This window comes from Lathyrus oleraceus, chromosome 5, assembly GCF_024323335.1.
Source record: "Lathyrus oleraceus cultivar Zhongwan6 chromosome 5, CAAS_Psat_ZW6_1.0, whole genome shotgun sequence".
NCBI lineage: Eukaryota > Viridiplantae > Streptophyta > Magnoliopsida > Fabales > Fabaceae > Lathyrus > Lathyrus oleraceus.
Genome location: NC_066583.1, coordinates 621,272,359 through 621,293,717, shown reverse-complemented (window position 1 = coordinate 621,293,717; position 21,359 = coordinate 621,272,359). Strand labels below are relative to the sequence as shown.

The window sequence follows — 21,359 nt, the reverse complement described above, 5'->3', positions numbered from 1 at the left end:
CCACAGCCTCCAACTGATATGCCTGTTCCAACTATTATGAGTCAAACAGGATCTAGTGTGGCTGCCTCAATCACAAAACAATCCAGAAAAAGGGTTGAAAAAAAACCTATCATCAAAAGAAGGCAAAGTGAGAGGATCAAGTTGAGTTGGTTTAAAAGACCCATAACAGGTGAAGGAATATCTAGTGACAAACCAATTACCCTACCAGAAAATGAAGACATACCCACTTCAAAATGAGGGACTGATTATTATGTTTCTGCTATGTATTTTGTAATCCTTTTGGAAAACTCTTTTGTAATGCCAACTGATCTTTGAAGACATGTATTTTGTAATCCTTTTGTAACAAACATATGCACTTACTGTGATGATCAATTCTAATGTATCAGTTTAACATTATTGGTGTGTATTGTCTATAAAACACAATGGCACTAAACCAGATTTGAACCCTGCAAATATAGATGGGTAGCATGCAAGACTCTAGCAGCCTTTACTGCTTGGTGGCTGGATTCATACATTAGAAATTTGTTTGATTAGAAATATGGTTAATATTTTTGAATGCTCTCTCTTATTTTCCTTCTTTATAAAAAGCATAAAATGAACCGCTGCTTTGTCTTCTTATTGTGCATCTGCTGGAATTCCTTCCATTGTTTTCCTGCCTGCTAATAGAATCTCTATTGCTCAACTGGTTCAGCCGATTGCGAATGGAGCGTTTGTTCTTAGCATTGATACTGATTTTGATGGGTGTATGCAGTTGATTCGTGAAGTAACTGCTGAATTGCCTATTTATTTGGCTAATTCTCTGAACAGTTTGAGGCTTGAAGGACAGAAAACTGCTGCTATTGAGATTTTGCAGCAGTTTGATTGGCAGGTACCTGATTGGGTTATTGTACCTGGTGGGAATCTTGGGAATATTTATGCTTTTTATAAAGGGTTTCAGATGTGTAAAGAGTTAGGTCTTGTGGATAGAATTCCAAGGCTTGTTTGTGCTCAAGCTGCAAATGCAAATCCTTTGTATTTGTATTTTAAGTCGGGTTGGAAAGAGTTTAAGCCAGTTAGGGCACAGACAACTTTTGCATCTGCTATTCAGATTGGGGATCCTGTTTCTATTGATAGAGTTGTTCATGCTTTGAAGAACTGTAATGGTATCGTTGAGGAGGCTACTGAGGAAGAATTGATGGATGCTATGGCTCAGGCTGATTCGACTGGAATGTTTACTTGCCCTCACACTGGTGTTGCTTTGACTGCTTTGTTTAAGCTCAGGAATAGTGGTGTTATTAAGCCTACTGATAGGACTGTTGTTGTGAGCACTGCACATGGGTTGAAGTTTACTCAGTCCAAAATTGATTACCATTCAAAGAATATCAAAGACCTGGCTTGCCAATTTGCCAATCCTCCAATGCAGGTCAAGGCTGATTTTGGATCTGTTATGGATGTTTTGTCCAAGTATTTGCAGAGCAAGGCACCCAAGTATCATTAGGTTGACACTGCTGGTTTTATTATATAGATCAATGCCCCATAAAACAATTTTCCTGCTTCTTATCCTGATGGTTTAAGCTAAATGTTGGTACTATCAAGCAACTATATACAATTTTGTTATTTATAAAGAAAGAACTCGTCTCAAAGGATTACTCTATTAGGTTAGAAAATTCTTGAAGCATTTGCAACTATATACATTATTTCCATGTTACAAAATCTAACTAAAATAGTCCTCCTACAGCATTTGCAGAAATTTCAATTGCACTGTGATTTTGCACCTAGATTAGATCACAGTTAATCCAAACATGTACTTAGAAGCAGAACAGAACAACTTGTTTTCCCTTGACAAGACATTATACTTCACTGGAGCTACTTATCTACAACAATACTCACTCAGATATCTGTGCACTAATCTTACAACAATGACAGACTCATTACATTGCTGAAAAACACTAATGACATAACAATTACATGACAGACTCATTAGACTAACTTAACCATAGCTGCTATCAACATCCATGACAGACCAATTACAAACATTAACCATAAATTTTTCCTCTTTTCCATTGCAATCTTTTTCTTCAGTTTTTCTAACTTGTTAAGCTTTCCGACTCTGCAATCTATCTCCTCAACAATCTCTTTAGCAAATTCAATCAAATAAGCCTTGTTGACTTCACATTGGCGGCATCCGGACGGATTGGTTTCTTTCACTGCAAACTCACTGACCAAATCATCCCACAAAAATAAACCGCACCCATTCTGCAATTTGAGACAAACACCACCAACAATTAATTTCGAAATCAAACTCAAAATAATAAAATGCTTCAAAATTGCTCACCATATAATTCCTGCATTTCCAAAATTTGCGACCGGGGTTTTCAATTGACTTGGAGACGAACAACTTCATGGTTTCATTGCATCCACATCTTGGTAAGCCGTTTCCAACTTCACTCGTGGAAGATGCCTTGCTGCCACCCATAACCCAGATGAAGGGGACACGGACGAAGATGAAGAGAGGGATGGATTTGGGGTAGGGATGGATTTCACGAAGAGAGAGAGGGATGGATTTGGGATAGGGATGGATTTCACGAAGAGAGAGAGGGATGGATTTGGAACCCTAAAATCTAGTTTATGCCATGCTGGAGATTCACATGTGAAAATAAAAAAATTAAAAAGCCACGTCTGAAATAAAAAACCAAGATTCCATGCCACCTGGATATTAGGGGGTTCTATGAAGGAATCTACATAACATAAGGGGGGTATTGAAAAAATAACTTTACAAGGGGGGTAATCCTAAACTCGCTAACATTACAGGGGGGTAAAGTGTATTTAACCCTTACTTTAATAAGTAGGAAAACCATGGATAAAACATGGATCTGTGCCGATCGAATGACCAAAGAGTACGAGAGTGGGGTTTTGGAATTCGTTAAGTATGCTGTTCAACACGCTGAAAACCCCAGACGAATGCATTGTCCTTGCTTGCGTTGTGGTTATATTGGTAAGGTTGACGCACATGGATTGAAATCGCATTTGCTGAGGCATGGAATTGATCAAAGTTATCAGTGTTGGATATTTCATGGTGAGAAAATTAACGAGAATGTTGAATCGAGTGGAAAAAGTAATACGACCTATGCTTCATACGACAAAGACACGGAAACATACGATTGTGATCGAGTTGAAGAGATTGTAGAAGCACTGGAAGAAGATCTTCATGATTGTCCTGAAATGTTTGAGAGGATGGTAAGCGATGCAGAGAAACCGTTGTACAAAGGTTGCACTAAATTCTCAAGACTTTCTGCGGTATTAAAGTTGTACAACTTAAAGGCGGGCAATGGATGGTCGGATAAAAGTTTCACAGAGTTGTTGGTCCTTATGAGAGAAATGCTACCGGATGATAATGTTCTTCCTAATCAAACCTATGAGGCAAAAAAAATGTTGTGCTCTATTGGCATGAGCTATGATAAGATACATGCTTGTCCTAACGATTGCATTTTGTTTCGTAACGAATATGCAATGTTAACTGAGTGCCCTAAATGCGGTTTGTCTCGATATAAGAAAAGATTATCTCCCGCAAAAGTCTTATGGTATTTTCCGATAATTCCGAGATTTAGGCGCATGTTTCGTAGTGAAACCGATGCAAGACATCTTACTTGGCATGCAGATGAAAGAATTATTGATGGAAAGTATCGGCATCCGGCTGATTCACCACAGTGGTCGAAGATTGATAATGATTATCCTGAGTTTGGATCAGAAGCAAGAAACCTTCGATTGGCATTATCTACTGATGGAATGAACCCACATGGTCTTCAAAGTATCTCACATACCACATGGCCTGTGATTCTTATGATTTATAACCTACCTCCGTGGCTATGTATGAAGCGTAAGTACATGATGTTATCTATGTTAATCTCTGGGCCTAAACAACCAGGGAATGACATAGACGTATACTTGACACCTCTGATCGAAGATTTAAAGATTTTGTGGGAGAACGGTGTGGAGGTTTATGATGGATATAGGAAAGAAAGTTTCAATTTGAGGGCGATGTTGTTTGGCACAATTAATGATTTTCCAGCATACGGGAATCTATCTGGGTATAGCATTAAAGGTCAACGTGCGTGTCCTGTTTGTGAAGACGGAACCGATACGATTCGATTGGAACTTTGCCAGAAGAATGTGTTTCTCGGTCATCGTAGATTCTTACATTCTAAACATCACTACCGTGGGTGGAGAAAAGCATTCAATGGAGACACCGAACATCGTAGAGCTCCACCCGCATTGTCAGGTGAACAAGTTTTTGAAAAGGTGAAAGATGTGCGTACTGAGTTTGGCAAGCCTTTTGCACATAAGATTGTGAAAGGTGGGTGGAAGAAAAGGTCGATATTTTTTGAATTGCCATATTGGAAGTCTTTGTACGTGAGACATTTTCTCGATGTTATGCATATTGAAAAAAACGTATTTGAAAGTGTTATCGGTACATTACTCAATATAAAAGGCAAGTCTAAGGATGGCCTTAAAGCAAGGGAGGACATGTTAAAAATGGGAATGAGAACTGAATTAGCACCCGTGAAGAAAGGAAGACGAACATATCTACCACCTGCTGCTTTTACTTTATCTAGAAAGGAGAAAAAAAATTTGTGTAAGTCTCTGAGTGAAGTTAAGGTTCCAGAAGGATACTCATCTGATATCAGAAGACTTGTTTCTATGAAAGACCTCAAGTTGAAGAATTTGAAGACACATGATTGCCATGTAATAATGGAACATTTTCTACCGATAGGTATACGTTCTATTTTGCCAGAAAAAGTAAGAAGTGCCATAACTAAATTGTGTTTTTTCTTTAGGTCAATTTGTAGTAAGGTGATCGATCCCGAGATCTTACCAACACTACAAAAAGAGATTGTAATTACCTTGTGTGAGCTTGAAATGTATTTTCCTCCGTCTTTTTTTGACATAATGGTTCATTTAGTTGTTCATCTTGTGAAAGAGACACAGTTGTGTGGACCAGCTTATATGAGATGGATGTACCCTGCTGAACGGTATATGAAAATATTAAAAGGGTACGTGAAATCCCGAAGTCGACCAGAGGGTTGTATTGTTGAACGATACATTGTTGAAGAAGCTGTTGAGTTTTGTACTGAATATTTGTCTAACGTTCAATCGATTGGACTCCCCAGAGCTCAGATTTTCGACAAAATGGAAGGTAAAAAATTAATTGGGAATAAAATTGTGACAATATCAAGGGATGAACGGGATCAAGTTCATTTGTATGTTCTGCACAATAATAATGAGGTTGAGCCATATGTTGAAATGCACAAGGATGTACTCCGAAGGTTAAATCCGAACAGAAATGAAAATTGGATAGTTATAGAGCACAATCAAAGTTTCATACAATGGTTGAAGGATCATATTTATTTGAAGCGCTCTTCAGATCCTTCTTTGGTAACAGAAATGTTGAGATGTTTGGCATATGGTCCAAGTTTGCATGTGTTTTCTCATAGCGCATATTCAATTAATGGATACACATTTTATACCAAAGAACAAGATGATAAGAGTACTATGCAAAATAGTGGTGTCACCGTGCTAGCTGAAGCAATGCATATATCAAGTATGAAGGACTTAAACCCCAAATATGCAAATTTGTCATATTTTGGAGTTATTGAGCACATTTGGGTGTTTGATTACGAGAAGTTTCAGATTCCCATCTTTGGTTGCAAGTGGGTGAATAGTAGTGGCATACGAATGGATAAGTCTGGATTTTTGCAAGTTGATCTTACTAGGGTGGGGTACAAAGATGAACCTTTTATTCTAGCATCTCAAGCTAAACAAGTGTTCTATGTGAATGACCCGAAGAGTACAAAATGGTCTATAGTGCTTTTCTCTAACAAAGTGACTGATGATAGCGGTGTCGATCAATGTGATATTGATGTTGAGAATGAGTCATGCATTAGACGGAATGAGTTGAATAGAAATGATGAAGTTGAGGATCTTATACCGGATGAGTCATATATAAGAAACGATCATAATGAGGGAATTTGGATCAATTCATCCGTACGCATTGCTAAGAAACAAGTGATTAATATTCCAACAAAGAAAAGAAAGAGATGTTAGTGACTTAGGTAAATTATCCATGGTTTCTTTATTTATTTTTTTCAATTGTTTTGATTATAAGTTATATGTGATAATGCATGATTTCATTATATTTTTGTTTTCAATTGCTTTGATTATAAGTTATATCTGATAATGCATGATTTCTTTATTTTTTTGTTTTCAATTGCTTTGATTATAAGTTATATTTGATATTTGATGGTTTCCTTGGTTTATTACAGGTTAGACATGGCTGATGACCAACATGAGGAAGTTAGTAAAAAAGTATCCGCGGAAGAAGAAATTCGAAGAGGCATCACAGTAATGAGAAGGGTGGTCCAAGGAAGATCTTGAGGCATCATACTAGATGTCTATTGGAACAACCAGGGACAGCTTATAGAACCTAATGGGCATACCTTAACTAGTTTTATCGGTGCACTAGTAAGGAATGAAATTCCCATTACATGTGATGATTGGAGAAACAAAGAGCTGAATGAGTCCAAAGAAAAAATTTGGAGTGAGATAAAGGTACAATCATTTGGCCCTTAATTATACGGTATCAATTATGTTTTTTCAATTACCGATACTAACTATCAATCTGTATGTTTTTCTTAGCGATGTTTTAACATCGAAGAAGAAAGAAGAGGTTTTTGTATGAAATTGGCTGGAAAGCTTCTAAGAGGGTTTCGGACATTTTTATCATCCAAGTTCCTTAAGGATGCGGATGGTAATTTTGTGGATGCGGAGCTTCCTAAAAAATATGAAAGTTTGATATCGGCTGAAGAATGGGAAGCTTTCAAATCCAAAAGACAAGACCCGGTTTTTCAAAGAATAAGTGCTACAAATCGGGAAAGAGCATCAAGTCCCGCATATCCGTACCGAAAAGGACGTGTCGGATATGGACGCTTAGAACAATCCATGGTAAGTATTTATAAATTGCGATAACAAATTTGTTCATCATATATTAGTTTTATCTAATCAAATTGTATGACTTAATGTGTAGCTGCAGAAGGAGGAAAGTTCAGAAACATCTCTTCCTGCACATGTTTTGTGGAAGGAAGCCCGTGTGGGCAAATCTGGAGTTCCTCAAGAAGAAGTTTTACACGTATACCAGAAATGTGTAAGTATAACATTTTTTCATTAATTGAATAACATTTTTATACACAAATATTTGACAAGTATACGGTATTCATCTGATTTTTCAGGAGGAGCTATCTCAGTCTTTATCTCCCGATGATACTAAGGGCATACTTAGTCGGGCATTAGATGTCCCTGAGTATTCTGGTCGGGTGAGGGGTAAGGGATTTGGAGTCACTCCGACCTCCCTGAGTATTAAAAAAGGAAAGGCTCCTAGTAATCGGGAGCTTCATGCAAGATTGGAAGCCATGCAAGCTGAGCTTGATGCATTGAGGAGAGAAAGAGAGGCTAGCGCCTCAACAGTATACAGAGATGCTTCGGACAAAAACAGTATCAACTGTACCTTTCAGCCGAACATTCCAGAGGTAATTACATATAATTGTCTTAAATTGAACTATTTGCTTAAATTATGTATTTGACATATATACACATTAACGATTTCTTGTTATTATTGGTTTTAGGGCATTTCCCATTGTCAGCTGTATTTGTCGTCACCATACTATCGGATGGTTGGCAAGGGAAAAGTGCATAACGTTAGCGGAGTATTACTCCACACTAGAGAGCTCCCTGCTGGATGTTTGAAGGTATCAGTTGATATTGCAGTTGAGCCGAATGCAGCATTACCATATCCTAGCGATGATTCGGATGCAACAACGGTGCACGAAGCAGTAGGTTCGTTTGTTGCATGGCCGACAAACCTCATATGCGTAGGATATGAGGTATGCTTAAAACTTATGTTAACTTTAATGTGTATATTCAAAGTTTAAAATTTATGCTTAAAATTTTACTTACATATTTTTCTTGGTTATGTTAAATAGACTCCCACAAAATCCAAATCAAAAGATAATGCGATTCCACGGCATACCGAGTCCACGGTTTCAAGAAAAGAGGTAATATACAATTATATGACATATATTCATGGAAGTTGTTACATTCTTAATTTGATCTAACTATTTATATGACATGTAGCTTCAAGAAAATGAGGTTAGCAATGCCTCCGCACAACAAAAAAAGGAGGTTAGCAACGCCTCCGCACGGGTAAAAAGTTCTGGTGCTAAGAAGACCGTAGCTAGGAAAAAAACTACCACCAAGTATAGGTCGTGCCTCAGGACATTTCTAGAGATGACCGATATACCGACCGGAGGTGTTCGGACCCTACATATGGAGGTAGGGATTTTCGGCTTTGATTACGACCAAATGATTGGTAATGAAGACTTCATGCAAGTTTTTAGTCATGAAGAAGTCGGCGTCAACGTTGTCAATACATATATTAGGTAAATCCGGTCTACTTTGTTTTATTAATTAAACAACTTATGTTAATGATGTTTACTTTATGTTAATCCGGTTTACTTTATGTTTCAAAAGAGGTGTTAATGATGTTTTTATATTAGGTTTTTGTATGACAAATTGATGCGCCCCAATGGTTTGGACGTGTCATTCGGATTCTTAGCACCCGCGACCGTCAATTTAGTTTTAATCTTAAATAGACCGGATACCGTGACGGAGTACGTTCTTCGGATCCTCATGGACAATAAAGATGCGGAGAAGTTGTTTTTTATACCGTTTAATACCGGGTTAGCATTTCATTCTAAATTCATCTATTATAATTATTTTCCAAGTTACCATCTAACATTTGCCTAATCATTACAGTGGACATTGGTTGTTGCTCGCAATCAATCCTATCCGAGAAATTGTGTATTATCTTGACTCGTTAGGAAATGATTGGACAACATACCCGGATATGAAGGTCCTAATTGACACGTAAGTGAGAATGTTCAAAATTTTTCTTAGTTTATGTGAATTGTTCTAATTGCTTCATTTTTATTTTATTAGCGTCCTACAAGCTTTTCGGGCCCAACGAGTTATCCAAACCTCAAGGAGGGGCGCCAACTCCATTACATGGATTAAAGTGACGGTATATTTTTAATTACCACATTTTTTATTATATTAGTGATGACACTTGATAAAACTTAGGATTTATAATCCATATTTTTTTTTCATATGTAGTGTCCTCAACAACGTAATCAAATAGATTGCGGGTATTTCATGTTGAGGTTTATGCGAGATACTCTTGCTTTGGGCCAATTAAAGATTCCCACCGATGTATGTATTTCTAACTTATGAGTTATTTTTATATTTACACATATCTCATATAATTAAATAGTTGGAATTAATTCAAAATATGTTATATTATTATGTAGTACTTTGAGGAATTCAAGTGTGCATTTTATACAAAGGATCAAATGGACGAAATCAAAGAGGAGTGGTGTCAATTCATGTTAGAGCTCAATGTTTGTTCATAAATTTGTGTAATTAATGTGTACATTTGTAGTATATGTAATGACTTGTAAATGTGTACATAAATTTGTATATATTTTGATACATTTAAGGCAAAATTGGTTTGAATTGGTATATATATATTATTTGTTAGCCAAAAATTGGTAGAAAAAAGGCCAAAATGGCATATATAAAATGTGATAATTGTCTGTCAAAATCTGGTTGAAAACAGGTAGAAATTCTGGTTTATAAACCTGGAAAAAATGTGGTTTAAAACAAAAGCTTCAAATATTTTCGTATACCTTAGACAACGCTTTTGTAAAAAGCGCTGTCTAAGGGGGGGATTAGAAAGCGCTTTAGGCAAAAGCGCTGTCTAAGGGGGGGGCTTAGACAGCGCTTTTTGAAAAGCGCTGTCTAAGGTATACCTAAAAAATTAAAATAGGAGGGTCTTAGAAAGCGCTTTTGGCCAAAGCGCTGTCTAAGGGGTGGGGCTTAGACAACGCTTTTCAAAAGCGCTGTCTAAGGTATACCTAAAAAATTTAAAATAAGAGGGTCTTATAAAGCGCTTTTGGCCAAAGCGCTGTCTAAGGGGGGGGGGCTTAGACAGCGCTTTTAAGATTTAAAAAAGCGCTGTCTAAACCTTTAGCAGCGGAGGTTTAGACAGCGCTTTAAAGCGCTGTCTAAGGCTAAAAAAAGCGCTGTCTAAGGTCTTGTTTGTTGTAGTGAACTATTGTGAGTAAATTTTAGAGAACCAACTTGAAAAAAGAAAATAGTTTTCAAAGAAACAACAATTATAGAAGAATCTTTTAAAATAAAGAAAAGGAAACAAACAAGTGATTTCATTGTATAAACTTTATATTGAAATATTTGCCCTTGATGTTATCAATCATCTATTTATTTGATTGTATTTTCTCGAATGAATAAGTGTTAGTCATATTCATTGAGATGACAAAAAGATTCAGTTGGAATCAGATCTTTATGTTTGATAAATTTAAAATAGATGACGAGACCAGAAAATATCTTAATGAAAATATACTCAGTTAGATTATAGTGAAAATCTCTCAAATGTAAGGAGATTAGATGTAATCCCAAGTTAGAAGATGAATTAGGATAAAGTCATTATGTCAAATATATCTTCCCTTATCTATTTATCATTCAACATTTATGTTTGACTTAATTTCATTTGAAACAAAACCGATTTTTTTAAAAATCATAAACACACCTCAACCCACTTTCTTCTATTTTTCTCCTCTTTGAACCAAGTTCATATTATACTTATCATGACTATGAAGACTTAAATGTTCTTCATTAGGTGAAGGAGAGTTGGTATTGTATTAAAAATCTATCTTTAATGGTTTGTGATGTCTTGGGCATTTGCTTTTGAATTTACTTTTAGTATTGATTATTTCATTCTTAACAAATATAGAGTTTGATTAGTTAATTGGTTATGTTTTTACTAGTTCATGTACGTAATGTGGCCTATTATTTTGCTCATGCTTTGGTAGTATGATGTTGGTGTTTAGTTATTCTACAAGCCTTAGTTTTTTGTTTTACATCTACAAATACTAGTTTAGTTTTTAAAGTATTAATTTCATGAAAGTGAGAGTGAGAGTGAGAAATATTGTTACAATATGTACCATGTGCTTTTAAAGTATAAGGGTCTGTTTGAAACACTTTCGGGTTTTCATTCTTAAAATTTGTTTTTGAAATCTAATTTTAAAGAGTGTTTTTAGGAAGAGAATTATCAAAAATATTTGTTTGATAGACTAGTTTTTAAAAATTGTTTTTGAAACGTGAAAATTGAAAAAAATTATTTGGTAGTTTAATTTTCAATACTATTTTTAATAAGAGATTACAAATATATTTAAATAGATAATTCTTTTTAATTAATAATAAAATATATTTCATTACCTATAAATATAAATATAATTTAGTCACTAATTATTTAATATAAGATCTAAGAATGCATGTCAACTATTTTTTTAATATTAATTATATGATTAATAAAATATTATTTTAATAATAAGAGATTGACACATAATTTCAAACAAATGATTTAAATCATTTTCATGACATTTATCATTACTGTTTTTGTTTATATAATTAATAAAATATTATTTTAATAATAAGAGATTGACACATAATTTCAAACAAATGATTTAAATCATTTTCATGACATTTATCATTACTGTTTTTGTTTATAATTAATCACTTTCTCTTCCTCAATTTTATAAGAAATATAAATTATACTATAATATGATTGAAAATTTTAATTCTTATTGATTTTTCTTATTAAATTAGTTTTATTATTTAAGTATTATTCAAATTACAACTTTGCTAAGAAATATTGTAAGAGTATTTTTAGTTAGAAGCATTTTACTTTTTAAATATTCATGTTTATTATCTATTCCAATTGGAAAATAAGTGATAGATTTTAAAAATCGGATTGAATCAACGGATCAAATTGATTGAATTGAGAATCAGATGAGTCACCGATATAGTTTGATTGCTGGATTTATTAAAGTATTGTATTTGTGGGAATCGGTCAAAATCGACCAAAACTGATAAAAATTGAGAATCATTTGTTTAAATTTTTGCTTTTTTTTCCTCCGACAAAATGTCATCATTTTGATAATTCTTTTTTTAAATAAAATTAAAATATAAAGAGATTTTGTTCAAAATTTATTTAGAACAACTTTTCCACCTTAAAATTAAATTTACTAGACAATACATTTATTTTGTTATTCAATTTCTGTTTCCATTAAACTTTGTTCAAAATTTATATAGATTTGTATTTTGTACTATTTTGTTATGTGTATATTTAAAATTTTAATTTAAAGAATGAATTCTTAAAATTATGATATTTTGAAAATTTGAAAATTTAAATTTTTTAGCAATCGTGATTTTTTTAGAGATCGGGTCACCCGATTCGACGATTTAATAACTATATAATTTTGTTATAGATACTGATTTATTCAATCAAATTATCTAATTTAATCCGATTATGTTATGCGATTCGACTAATGATCAAATGGTTCGAACAATGAACCAGTACACTCTCACCGATTTGATGACCGGTCAATTTTCTTAAACAATTATTACTAATAAAAAATATTTATTATTTTTGAAATGAAAAAAATATATATTTTTATAAAAGGTCAAGTTGTTATAAAAAATTGAGAGGAAATCTAAATTTGTCAATTTTAAAATTTTTTTTTTAAAAAAAAATTAATAAAGGTGAAAGAACAAAAACTCATTTGGTAAGAATTTTTTAAGAATGTGTATATATTTATCCATATATAAATATATTTTTTTACCATTAGTCGGATCTTACGATCTATGCTACGAATTTTCAATCATAAATGTATATGTCTTCATCCTCTTTCGTCTTTTCTTTTTCACTTGAAAACACACTTATCTAATCATATATTTTTTTTTCCAAAATTAACTAAAATTATTTTATAAATTTTTTAATGGGCCAGCCCAACTCAGTCCATGAAAAACATAATTTCAGTGGACTGCGACAAAAAATAATGGTCGTGTTTTTAAATATTTTTTGTAGTCCAGACCGGACTAAAATATAGAATTTATGGGCCGATTCGATGGATCGGGAGTGACACTTATCTCTGAGGGAATAATGTATATTGCGAGCGGCCCCTCAAGACTTTGACGATCAATTGTCTCACCTACCGCGGATCTTTACAAATATATAATTACAATATGCATTTTTTATTTGTTTAAAAATGAAGCTTAATTTAATTTTATCAAATAATAATTATATTTATTATTATTTTATAAATTAAGAGATATATTTATTTAGTTAAATATTATTTGATAAATAAATTACTATTAATAAAAAAGGATGAAAATTCTGATTTATTTATAAACTAACAACTTAAAAAAAATACTTATATACTTCTAGACTATTTATTAAAGTAACCATTACAAGTATCGGTTTCAATTTATTATAAATTATAATTATAATATTTAATATTTTATTATTAAAAAAAAGCATGAAACGTGAGTTCAATTAAAGAAGAACTCATCTAATGATTGTTAGGGCATACTCCCACTATGATAAAGCACAACAAGACACTATGTAATAATGAAACAAAAATTAATAAAATAAATGAAATACAAAATAAAAGTTTTAAATAATTACAGAAGTACCATTAATGAAAACATGTTGTTCTCCGTGTGTTTTTAATTTTCAATGATTATATAAAGAAAAACCAAAATTAAAAAGCAAAACAGTTTAAGGCTGTTTCTGTTTTTTAGTTTTGAAAACTAAAATATTAGAAATAATTTTTAAAAATAATTTTTTTTAAAAGTATTCCAAACAGATTTTTAGTTTTTAAAATTTTAAAAACTTAAAAACTGTTTTTAAGAACTAAATCAAACAAGCCCTTAGTCTTCTATTTTCTTAGAATCATCCCAATATGATAATGTGAAAGAATAGCTGAATATTCGAAAGAGATTTTTAGTACTTTGTAATGTCTTGTAATGTGGAAGAATAAAAAGTTAAAATCTTGTTTAGATGTTATGATTGCTCTTTGCCACTTACATGTGATATGCAGATGTAGATGATGATGAAGAGAAGGATGTTGGAACCTTAAAGTCAACTATTACGACTATAAAAGGGGTATCATATGTTTATGATATAAGTGATGTTAAATAAATTGTTGGATTATTGAGGATGTTGCATCGGTTAATTATGTTGTATAACATAATTGTGAGAACACAAAAATTGAAAAATGTTTAATTAGATTGATAGTCTGTCACCGTTTGTCCGCCTAAAAACGGAGATTTTGTATTGCAACTCTCACGATTTAACTAACACCCCTTAATTTTTTATAATATCCAAAATATCTCTAGTTAGTTTTTTAAGTTATAAATAGCGTTCAAAAAATCGGGTAGTTTAAGAAGAAATCGGGTAGTTTAAGAAAAAATCTAGTAGACTTGTTCAAAATATTGAAAAATTAGAATCACCGGTATTTTGAAAAATTCATGCAATTATCGTTAACATGATTATGAAATATCTTGTTGTTCGAATATCATGTTTGAGATTTTTGCCGACAGTTTTTTTTACCGCTGTAGACCGACAGTTATGTATGGTCCATAATGAATTCAAATTCGTATATATAGGGAGATATGTTGTTAAAAAATATCTTAGAATATCTCAATATTCGTATTTATCAATTTTTCAATTCAACGGTGTGAAACCTCTTGTTGATTTTTAGGTCCCTAAAGACACCATTACCATCGCTATTCTTAGATCCAAAATGGATAATATGTTGCCCCACACGAAAACATAAAGGCGGATAAGATCGAGTTTCGTACACCATTTATTGATACCAAAGGAAAAGTGAAATACAACAACATTGAGCTGAAGATCGATGAAGATTTGAATGTTATGTAGAGAACATATCATTGTAGGCCAACAAAAGGACCGATCGAATTTGATACAACAATTGCTAGATTTGTCGATGATATGATCAAGATGTTGAAACGTGCAGAATTATCTACTAGTGTCTAAGTTTTATTTATTTATTATTTTTTTGTTAAATATGTATTCGTGTTAAGCTATGTTAATTTCGCAATAATGAAATTTTAAATGGTTATTTAATAAACTCTTAAGTTAAAAAGTTAGTAATATATAAATAATATATGAATAATTCAAAAATAATAAAATTTCCATGGGTCCCCTGCGGACTATGTGTGCTATCTGCGATACCAAAGTATAAATCTCACCATATGGATTTACCAAACCCATGAGATTATATGTAAGTACTGCTATTATCTGCAGACGTTGATGGTCAGCCACACCAAGTGGAGGCGGCGGAGGCAATGGGACGTCATCAGAAGGTCCCTTAGAATTGGAAGGTTTAACATCATCATCTGCATGCTCAACAGGTGAGATGATGCAAGGGTGTGATACAATAAGGTACCACTCTAAATAAACATCCACAAACTACCCAAGGAATTGAACATCCACGGCATGATTTGTAATATCACAGACACAACTAACAATGTTAGGCGCAAACGGTTTATCAATGCCCTCAGCTAGCACCGCAAGGACTGGTTGTGGGATGTCCTGAACATAATCAAAGTGGTGCAAACTCCTCTTAGGTAAGTGTCTATAGCCATTAAGGTCCCCCATCATAGATAACCAGAAAAAGAGAAATGTTATTGAACTCCCAATGCACTCTATGGTTGGCATAGGGTGTCTAGATGACATCGTATAAGGTCAGCGCATCGATCTTCCACCTGTACTCTTAAAGATTGCCTGAATGCGAATGTTTGGCCCTTCATCTCTTTGCACATGGAGAGCTATAACTGATAAGACCATGATCAGACCTATCACAAATGGACGGAAAATGCTTGTATCAAACATTGCACGAGAACATTGGAAAATCAACAAATGTCATAAATAAGAACTAAATTAATAAGACATAATATTTGTTTGGTTTAATACTCTTTTTAGTCTTAACATTTAAGTTCACTTTGGTCCCTTAACTCAAAAAAGGTTCATATTAGTCCCTTAACTCTTCAAAATATACCATGTTAGTACTTTTTATCAAATTAGCGACGAATTTAGCTACCAATTTTTGAATTTTCCTGTCGCTAATTAGACGAAAAGAACTAACATAGTACGTTTTGAAGAGTTAAGGGACTAATATGGACCTTTTTAAGTTAAGATACCAAAATGAACTCTAAGATCAAGATATGAGACCAAAAAGGTTATTAAGCCTACATTTTTATACCTGAAATATACTCATATAACTGACAAGTTGCCTCGTCTCAAAGGCAGTTGCCTCTTTGAGTGCAGTATATAGTACATTGAATGCAACACACCCCTCATGCCTAGTTTACATGGTTAACTTCAGTAAAAAGATACATGTACCTGACATTGATATATACATGAAGCTTATCCGCTAAGATAGTACATCATACAAGATTTAGCATGTATACCCTAGCAGCTGCGTCATACATAGACTTCTCCGTCAGATTTGTATACCTATCCTAGAGCCAAGATAGACGAAAGCGAGCACGCTTGTTAAACTTAAACTCTTTCATCACCTCCGCCTCAGTAACCCCCAAGTGTTGTATAGCAGTAATAGATGCAACCTTATGGTTAATGAAAGGAGTGGTGAAGAAGCTACCTAGAAGGGTGAGATAGAAGATGGAGGAGACATCATCCAAAGTAATCGTCATCTCACCAAATGGATGATGAAAGGAGTGTTGGGGTTGGTCGAAAATATACACGTTGGAGAAGTCTCACATCGCTTATTTTGTGAATGAAGAGAGAGTACAAGGCTATATATAGGATACAAATTATTTGAAGTCTCGCATCGGTTTGTTTTGTGAATGAAGAGGGAGTCCAAGACTATATATAAGATTCAAGTTCTTCATTCTAAGATGCACAAGTCAAAGGCACTTTAAGCTTGTATTTGATTTTCTTTGTTCTCTTATACTCTTGTATTAGGGTGTTGTGAGACATAGTTAAATATTTATTTCGGAGGATGTGGGTGTACCGGGTCTAGGTTAGTTAAGGGTATATTATGTGTTATAATAATTTTCACATAGTGTTATTTTCTGGTTGTCTATTGACAACGGCCGTAGTTTTTTCTTCGATTTTGAAGTTTCCACGTTATGTTCTTGTGTTCCTCTTTTTTCTCTATGCTTTGCTTGTTTTTTTTACAACAATTGATATCAAAGCTTTTGGTTTGATCCAGGGATAAATGTTCATAGTATGCTTTGTGGTTGCAATATTGTTTGATCTTCTATATCAAAAAAGAAGGGTAGTGTTGTGAAAGAGTTGTTGAGTTGTAGTCACAAATTCTGCTATGCAGTTTGAACTAGAGAAAATTGATTGAAGAAATTTTTTTTAACTTATGGAAATTTCAAGTTAAAGATGTCTTATTACAATCAATATTACACAAGGTGCAAGATTATGTCAGTGGTTGAAGAGCTTCTTGCTAACAAGGAAGTTTCACCATAAAATTTCAACCTGGTTTCCGACACGTGAAAATTCTTTAAATGGTTTAGCAACAAGTGAAGTATGATAGTTTTTTAAAACTATGATTATCGATAAAGACAATGTGAAAATTTTTGGAGTGGTGTGGCTTCAAGTTACTATACTCTTTATGGTGGAGTATATTATCGATGAAGACAATGAAAGCTTATGTATTATTTTCAATAAAGGTAAAGATTATTCGGTTTAATTGAAAATATACATGTTGAAGAAGTCTCGCATCGCTTAGTTTTGTAAATGAAGAGAGAGTACAAGGTTATATATATGATACAAATTCTTTGAAGTCTCACATCGGTTAGTTTTATGAAGGAAGATGGAGTCCAAGGTTATATATAGGATTCAAGTTCTTCATTGCAAGATACACCCGTCAAAAGCACTTTAACCTTGTATATGACATCAATTAGTTTTATGAAGAAAGATGAAGTCAAAAGCTATATATAGGATTCAAATTCTTTATTCCAAGATACATCATTCAAAAACATGTTGGAAACTTAAAGTAATCTAGCACGCCTATAAATGGGTATCATATGTTCATGACATAACTGATGTAGTTGTCTATTTATTGAGAGTTTTTCGAGCTAGTGACTTTATTTTGAAACTTGTTTTTAATATGAAGGATTTAATGTGAAGAACACTGCGCATGATTTTTCCATAAATGGTTTGACAATTGCATTAGCATTTGTCAAAGAGTGGCCCATAAAAAGGTGTACGGCTTGACATGTGATAAAGGGTACAAATTAATAAATACTAACATACAAAATCATGTGTAGTGGAGTATTATCCAAGTCAAAAGATTTTGCAACCTCATCATAATCTAGTAGGGTAACCTTGACTTTACCTCTCACTCACTCTACTCAAACACAAATAACACAATTAACTACAGTTGCATCTATGACTTTCTACCTAACTTCTATATACTCACATAATCATGAAAACATGAAACCAAGCATGAAATGGCATCATGGATCAACTTTTCCCGTAATGTTCTATTCAGGACAATGTTTTTATCTAAATCGTTAATCTCGATTTGTAATTTTTCAGAATACACTCAACATTAATTGCTAAACATTAGCAATCTCACCTAGAAATGTTATGAGAAGCTTGGCTCTGAAATATGATATGTACATTCTATTACCTACAGAGGTGCCACAGTTCTTCCCATGTTTGAAGATTGTTGTATCTGCAGTTTCAGGTATAGAGAGGAGACAATGTGATACGCGGATAAGCATTGTGACTCTTCGAATTAGCACCAGATGTGTTGTCCTTTGCATGGCTAACGTCATCAGCACTTTTTCTCCGATATCGCTTTTGATTTCCTACATTCACATTAGGTACCTTCAGCTGCTCCAAAATATTAACAACTTCATCCATGTTGGGCCTGTACTTGGATTCTGTCGATAGGCATCGCAAAGCAAGGGTGGCTACCTTGAAGGACTCGTCTGCTGAATACTGCCCTTCGAGCCGACTATCTATCACGCTGAAAATCTTACGTTTGTTCGCCAGATACGGTTTAGCCCATTCCACCAAGTTGTGTTGTCCAGACGGTCTATTCTTGTCAACTGCCCTCTTACCGGATAACATTTCAAGCAGGACAACTCCGAAACTATAGACATCACTCTTAGTAGTAAGATGACCTGCATACAGTAACGATTTTATCGGTGGAAATAGAAACATGAAACACTAGAAGTAAACGGTTCCTAATAGTTTAGCAGCACGAACTCGAAAGTACCTGTGGCTAGATATTCAGGGGCAGCATATCCGTAGGTTCCCATTACCCTGGTGGAGACATGACTTTTGTCACCGGTTGGACCATCCTTTGCCAACCCGAAATCAGAAAGCTTTGCATTATAATCCTGCAATCAAATCAAGAAATATGTTTCGGACATGTTAGCCGAAAAATCTCTTAAACGTTTACCAATCCTCTTTAAAAGAATCGAAGTGTACATACAGAATCCAACAAGACATTCGAAGTCTTAAAATCTCTATATATCACTTTATTTTCAGCACTGTGCAGAAACGCAAGCCCTTTGGCAGCGTCAAGAGCAACCTTCACACGCAAGCTCCATGAAAGAGGTTGAAAATACGATCCTCCTGTTTTGAATTTCATTAATATTCCCAATGTTAAACAAACATCTTCCGAAGTTAAAAATTTAGGTAAAATATGGGAAAGGAATAGTAGCTCACTCCTGAACAAGTGATTCTCCAAGCTTCCACGGGGCATAAACTCATAGGCAAGAAGGCGGTGTTCATCTTCAAGGCAATAGCCAATCAATTTCACCAGATGAGGATGAGAAAATTGTCCAAGATAGTTGACTTCGGCCTACAAGTGAAACAGAAACATAGATTTCTTAGTTTTCCAATTGTAACGAATCACAAACACAGTATTATTGAAAATGCAATAGGTTTTAAGTGAAGGAACATATACTACAGGCGTTTGGATTAACTTATTTGAGCTTATCGATTGGCATAAACATTGGTGTTATTATTGGAGAAAGCTTATAGAAACAACTTAAGACTTATTCATAAGTTGTTTTCAGTTTATTTCTATTAACTCTACAGGATAGCGTATGAAAACAATGTATAGCTTATATGAAAACAGTTAATAAATAAGCACTTAATTAGTTTTTTAATTAAACAAGACCTAATTCAGAGGGCTTAGAAGAACAAAGATGACAAAAAACAACTTGAGATTGCTTATTTGAATCATTAATTAACCAAACAGTGTAACAGATTAGTGACAATTTGCTTGTTAATTATAATGAGCAAATGATTTAACAAATAGATTAAACTCACCAACCACTCTCTGTGACCTTGGAAGCTTTCTAGATTAAGTCTTTTAACAGCAATAACAATTCCAGTACCAGGTTTAGCAGCAGCCAACGAATTCTCATCAATCCAACCCTTAAAAACTGATCCAAAACCACCTTCTCCTAAAACACTATCCGGACGAAAATTTCTAGTGGCTGACTTAAGTTCTGCTAAGGTATAGCTCTTTAATTTGGATGACTGCAAGATTTCACCTTCGCTTCGAGGAGTCTGAGGCACTGATGCAGCTGAAACCTTGCTATTTAAGCTACTCAGATCATTTCCAGTTGAAGCTGAGTTCTTTGAATTTAACCCTGCAAACCGATCCGTTTCGATTAGAGTTAAAACTTACATGAGTATCATTCACATCAAATGTAACATACACTGAGCTATCAAACTGGATCTTCAATTGTGATTATGCAGTAAAATGAATCAAATTGGAATCTTTGGGGAGAAAACATTCATGAGATGAAAGTGCTATTGCTATAGGAGGATCAAAACAAGGTAAAATTCTCCATGTTTTTTATTATTGGAAACACATAAAGGATCGAACTTTGAAGAAATAAAATGAAATTGAGAATACCCAAAAGCAATAAACATCATAGTGACTCAAACTTAAATCATTTGCATACAAAAAATGAAAAGGGTAGGAACAAAAAGAAAGAAAATAGAAGAAGACATACCAGTGTTATAAGGAGTTTCAGCTTTGATTTGAGCGCTTAAACAAACTCCCATGTTTCCTGAAAGTTGTAATATCCTGCACAAAACAATGAAACCATAAAACTTGAATTGAATAAACGGAAATAAAAAGGAGAGATAAAAATAATCTAAGGTGTTAAATAAAAGTGGAAATATGCATGAAGAAAAAAAGAAGCTAAGAACCTGTGCCTGTGGAGAAGCTACCGAGAGAGATTGTTTAAGGGGGTGAAATGAAATGAAAAGAGTTGGAAAGGAACAAGGAAAGTGGGGTGGGGGTGTGGTGACAGACTAACATGACAGAGTAGTATTCATGAAATTGTGGAATGAAAAGAACCATCTTTTTTGTTTC

At 33.8% G+C, this 21,359-nt stretch overlaps 3 protein-coding genes across 4 annotated transcripts; 1 reads left to right on the top strand and 2 right to left on the bottom strand.

The window, feature by feature from the left end:
• Positions 1 to 598: 598 nt before the first annotated feature.
• LOC127082471 (threonine synthase, chloroplastic) lies at positions 599 to 1,490 on the top strand (the record flags this gene model as incomplete). Its single annotated transcript, XM_051022708.1, has 1 exon — positions 599 to 1,490. A coding segment is annotated over one exon (879 nt), but the record flags the coding sequence as incomplete, so codon positions are not given.
• Positions 1,491 to 1,697: 207 nt separating this feature from the next.
• Positions 1,698 to 2,463, bottom strand: LOC127082470 (uncharacterized). Its single transcript, XM_051022707.1, has 3 exons — positions 2,315 to 2,463; positions 1,975 to 2,235; positions 1,698 to 1,754 (listed from the first exon to the last, which is right to left on the bottom strand). The coding sequence occupies exons 1-3, from the start codon at positions 2,453 to 2,455 to the stop codon at positions 1,698 to 1,700; spliced, it is 459 nt and encodes a 152-aa protein (XP_050878664.1). The 5' UTR covers positions 2,456 to 2,463.
• Positions 2,464 to 18,225: 15,762 nt separating this feature from the next.
• Positions 18,226 to 21,359, bottom strand: LOC127087173 (probable serine/threonine-protein kinase PBL9). Of its 2 annotated transcripts, XM_051028037.1 has the most exons (7): positions 21,194 to 21,359; positions 20,995 to 21,068; positions 20,300 to 20,625; positions 19,691 to 19,826; positions 19,455 to 19,597; positions 19,236 to 19,359; positions 18,226 to 19,140 (listed from the first exon to the last, which is right to left on the bottom strand). In XM_051028037.1, exons 2-7 carry the CDS (start codon positions 21,044 to 21,046, stop codon positions 18,695 to 18,697), a joined length of 1,227 nt encoding a protein of 408 aa, XP_050883994.1. In that variant the 5' UTR covers positions 21,047 to 21,068; positions 21,194 to 21,359; the 3' UTR covers positions 18,226 to 18,694. The 2 variants fall into 2 exon arrangements, with proteins under 2 accessions (XP_050883994.1, XP_050883993.1); XM_051028036.1 differs by having other exon boundaries at positions 19,455 to 19,826.

Excerpts from the sequence above, each read along its gene's own strand:
- LOC127082470 (XM_051022707.1), bottom strand. The coding sequence starts at position 2,455 with ATGGGTGGCAGCAAGGCATCTTCCACGAGTGAAGTTGGAAACGGCTTA. Across the intron at positions 2,236-2,314 it reads GGAAATGCAGGAATTATATG|AATGGGTGCGGTTTATTTTT; the intron begins GTGAGCAATTTT and ends CTCAAATTGCAG. Across the intron at positions 1,755-1,974 it reads GGATGTTGATAGCAGCTATG|GTGCAAAATCACAGTGCAAT; the intron begins GTTAAGTTAGTC and ends GATCTAATCTAG.
- LOC127087173 (XM_051028036.1), bottom strand. The coding sequence starts at position 21,046 with ATGGGAGTTTGTTTAAGCGCTCAAATCAAAGCTGAAACTCCTTATAAC. Across the intron at positions 20,626-20,994 it reads TGAAACTCCTTATAACACTG|GGTTAAATTCAAAGAACTCA; the intron begins GTATGTCTTCTT and ends ATCGGTTTGCAG. Across the intron at positions 19,141-19,235 it reads CCCTGAATATCTAGCCACAG|GTCATCTTACTACTAAGAGT; the intron begins GTACTTTCGAGT and ends TACTGTATGCAG.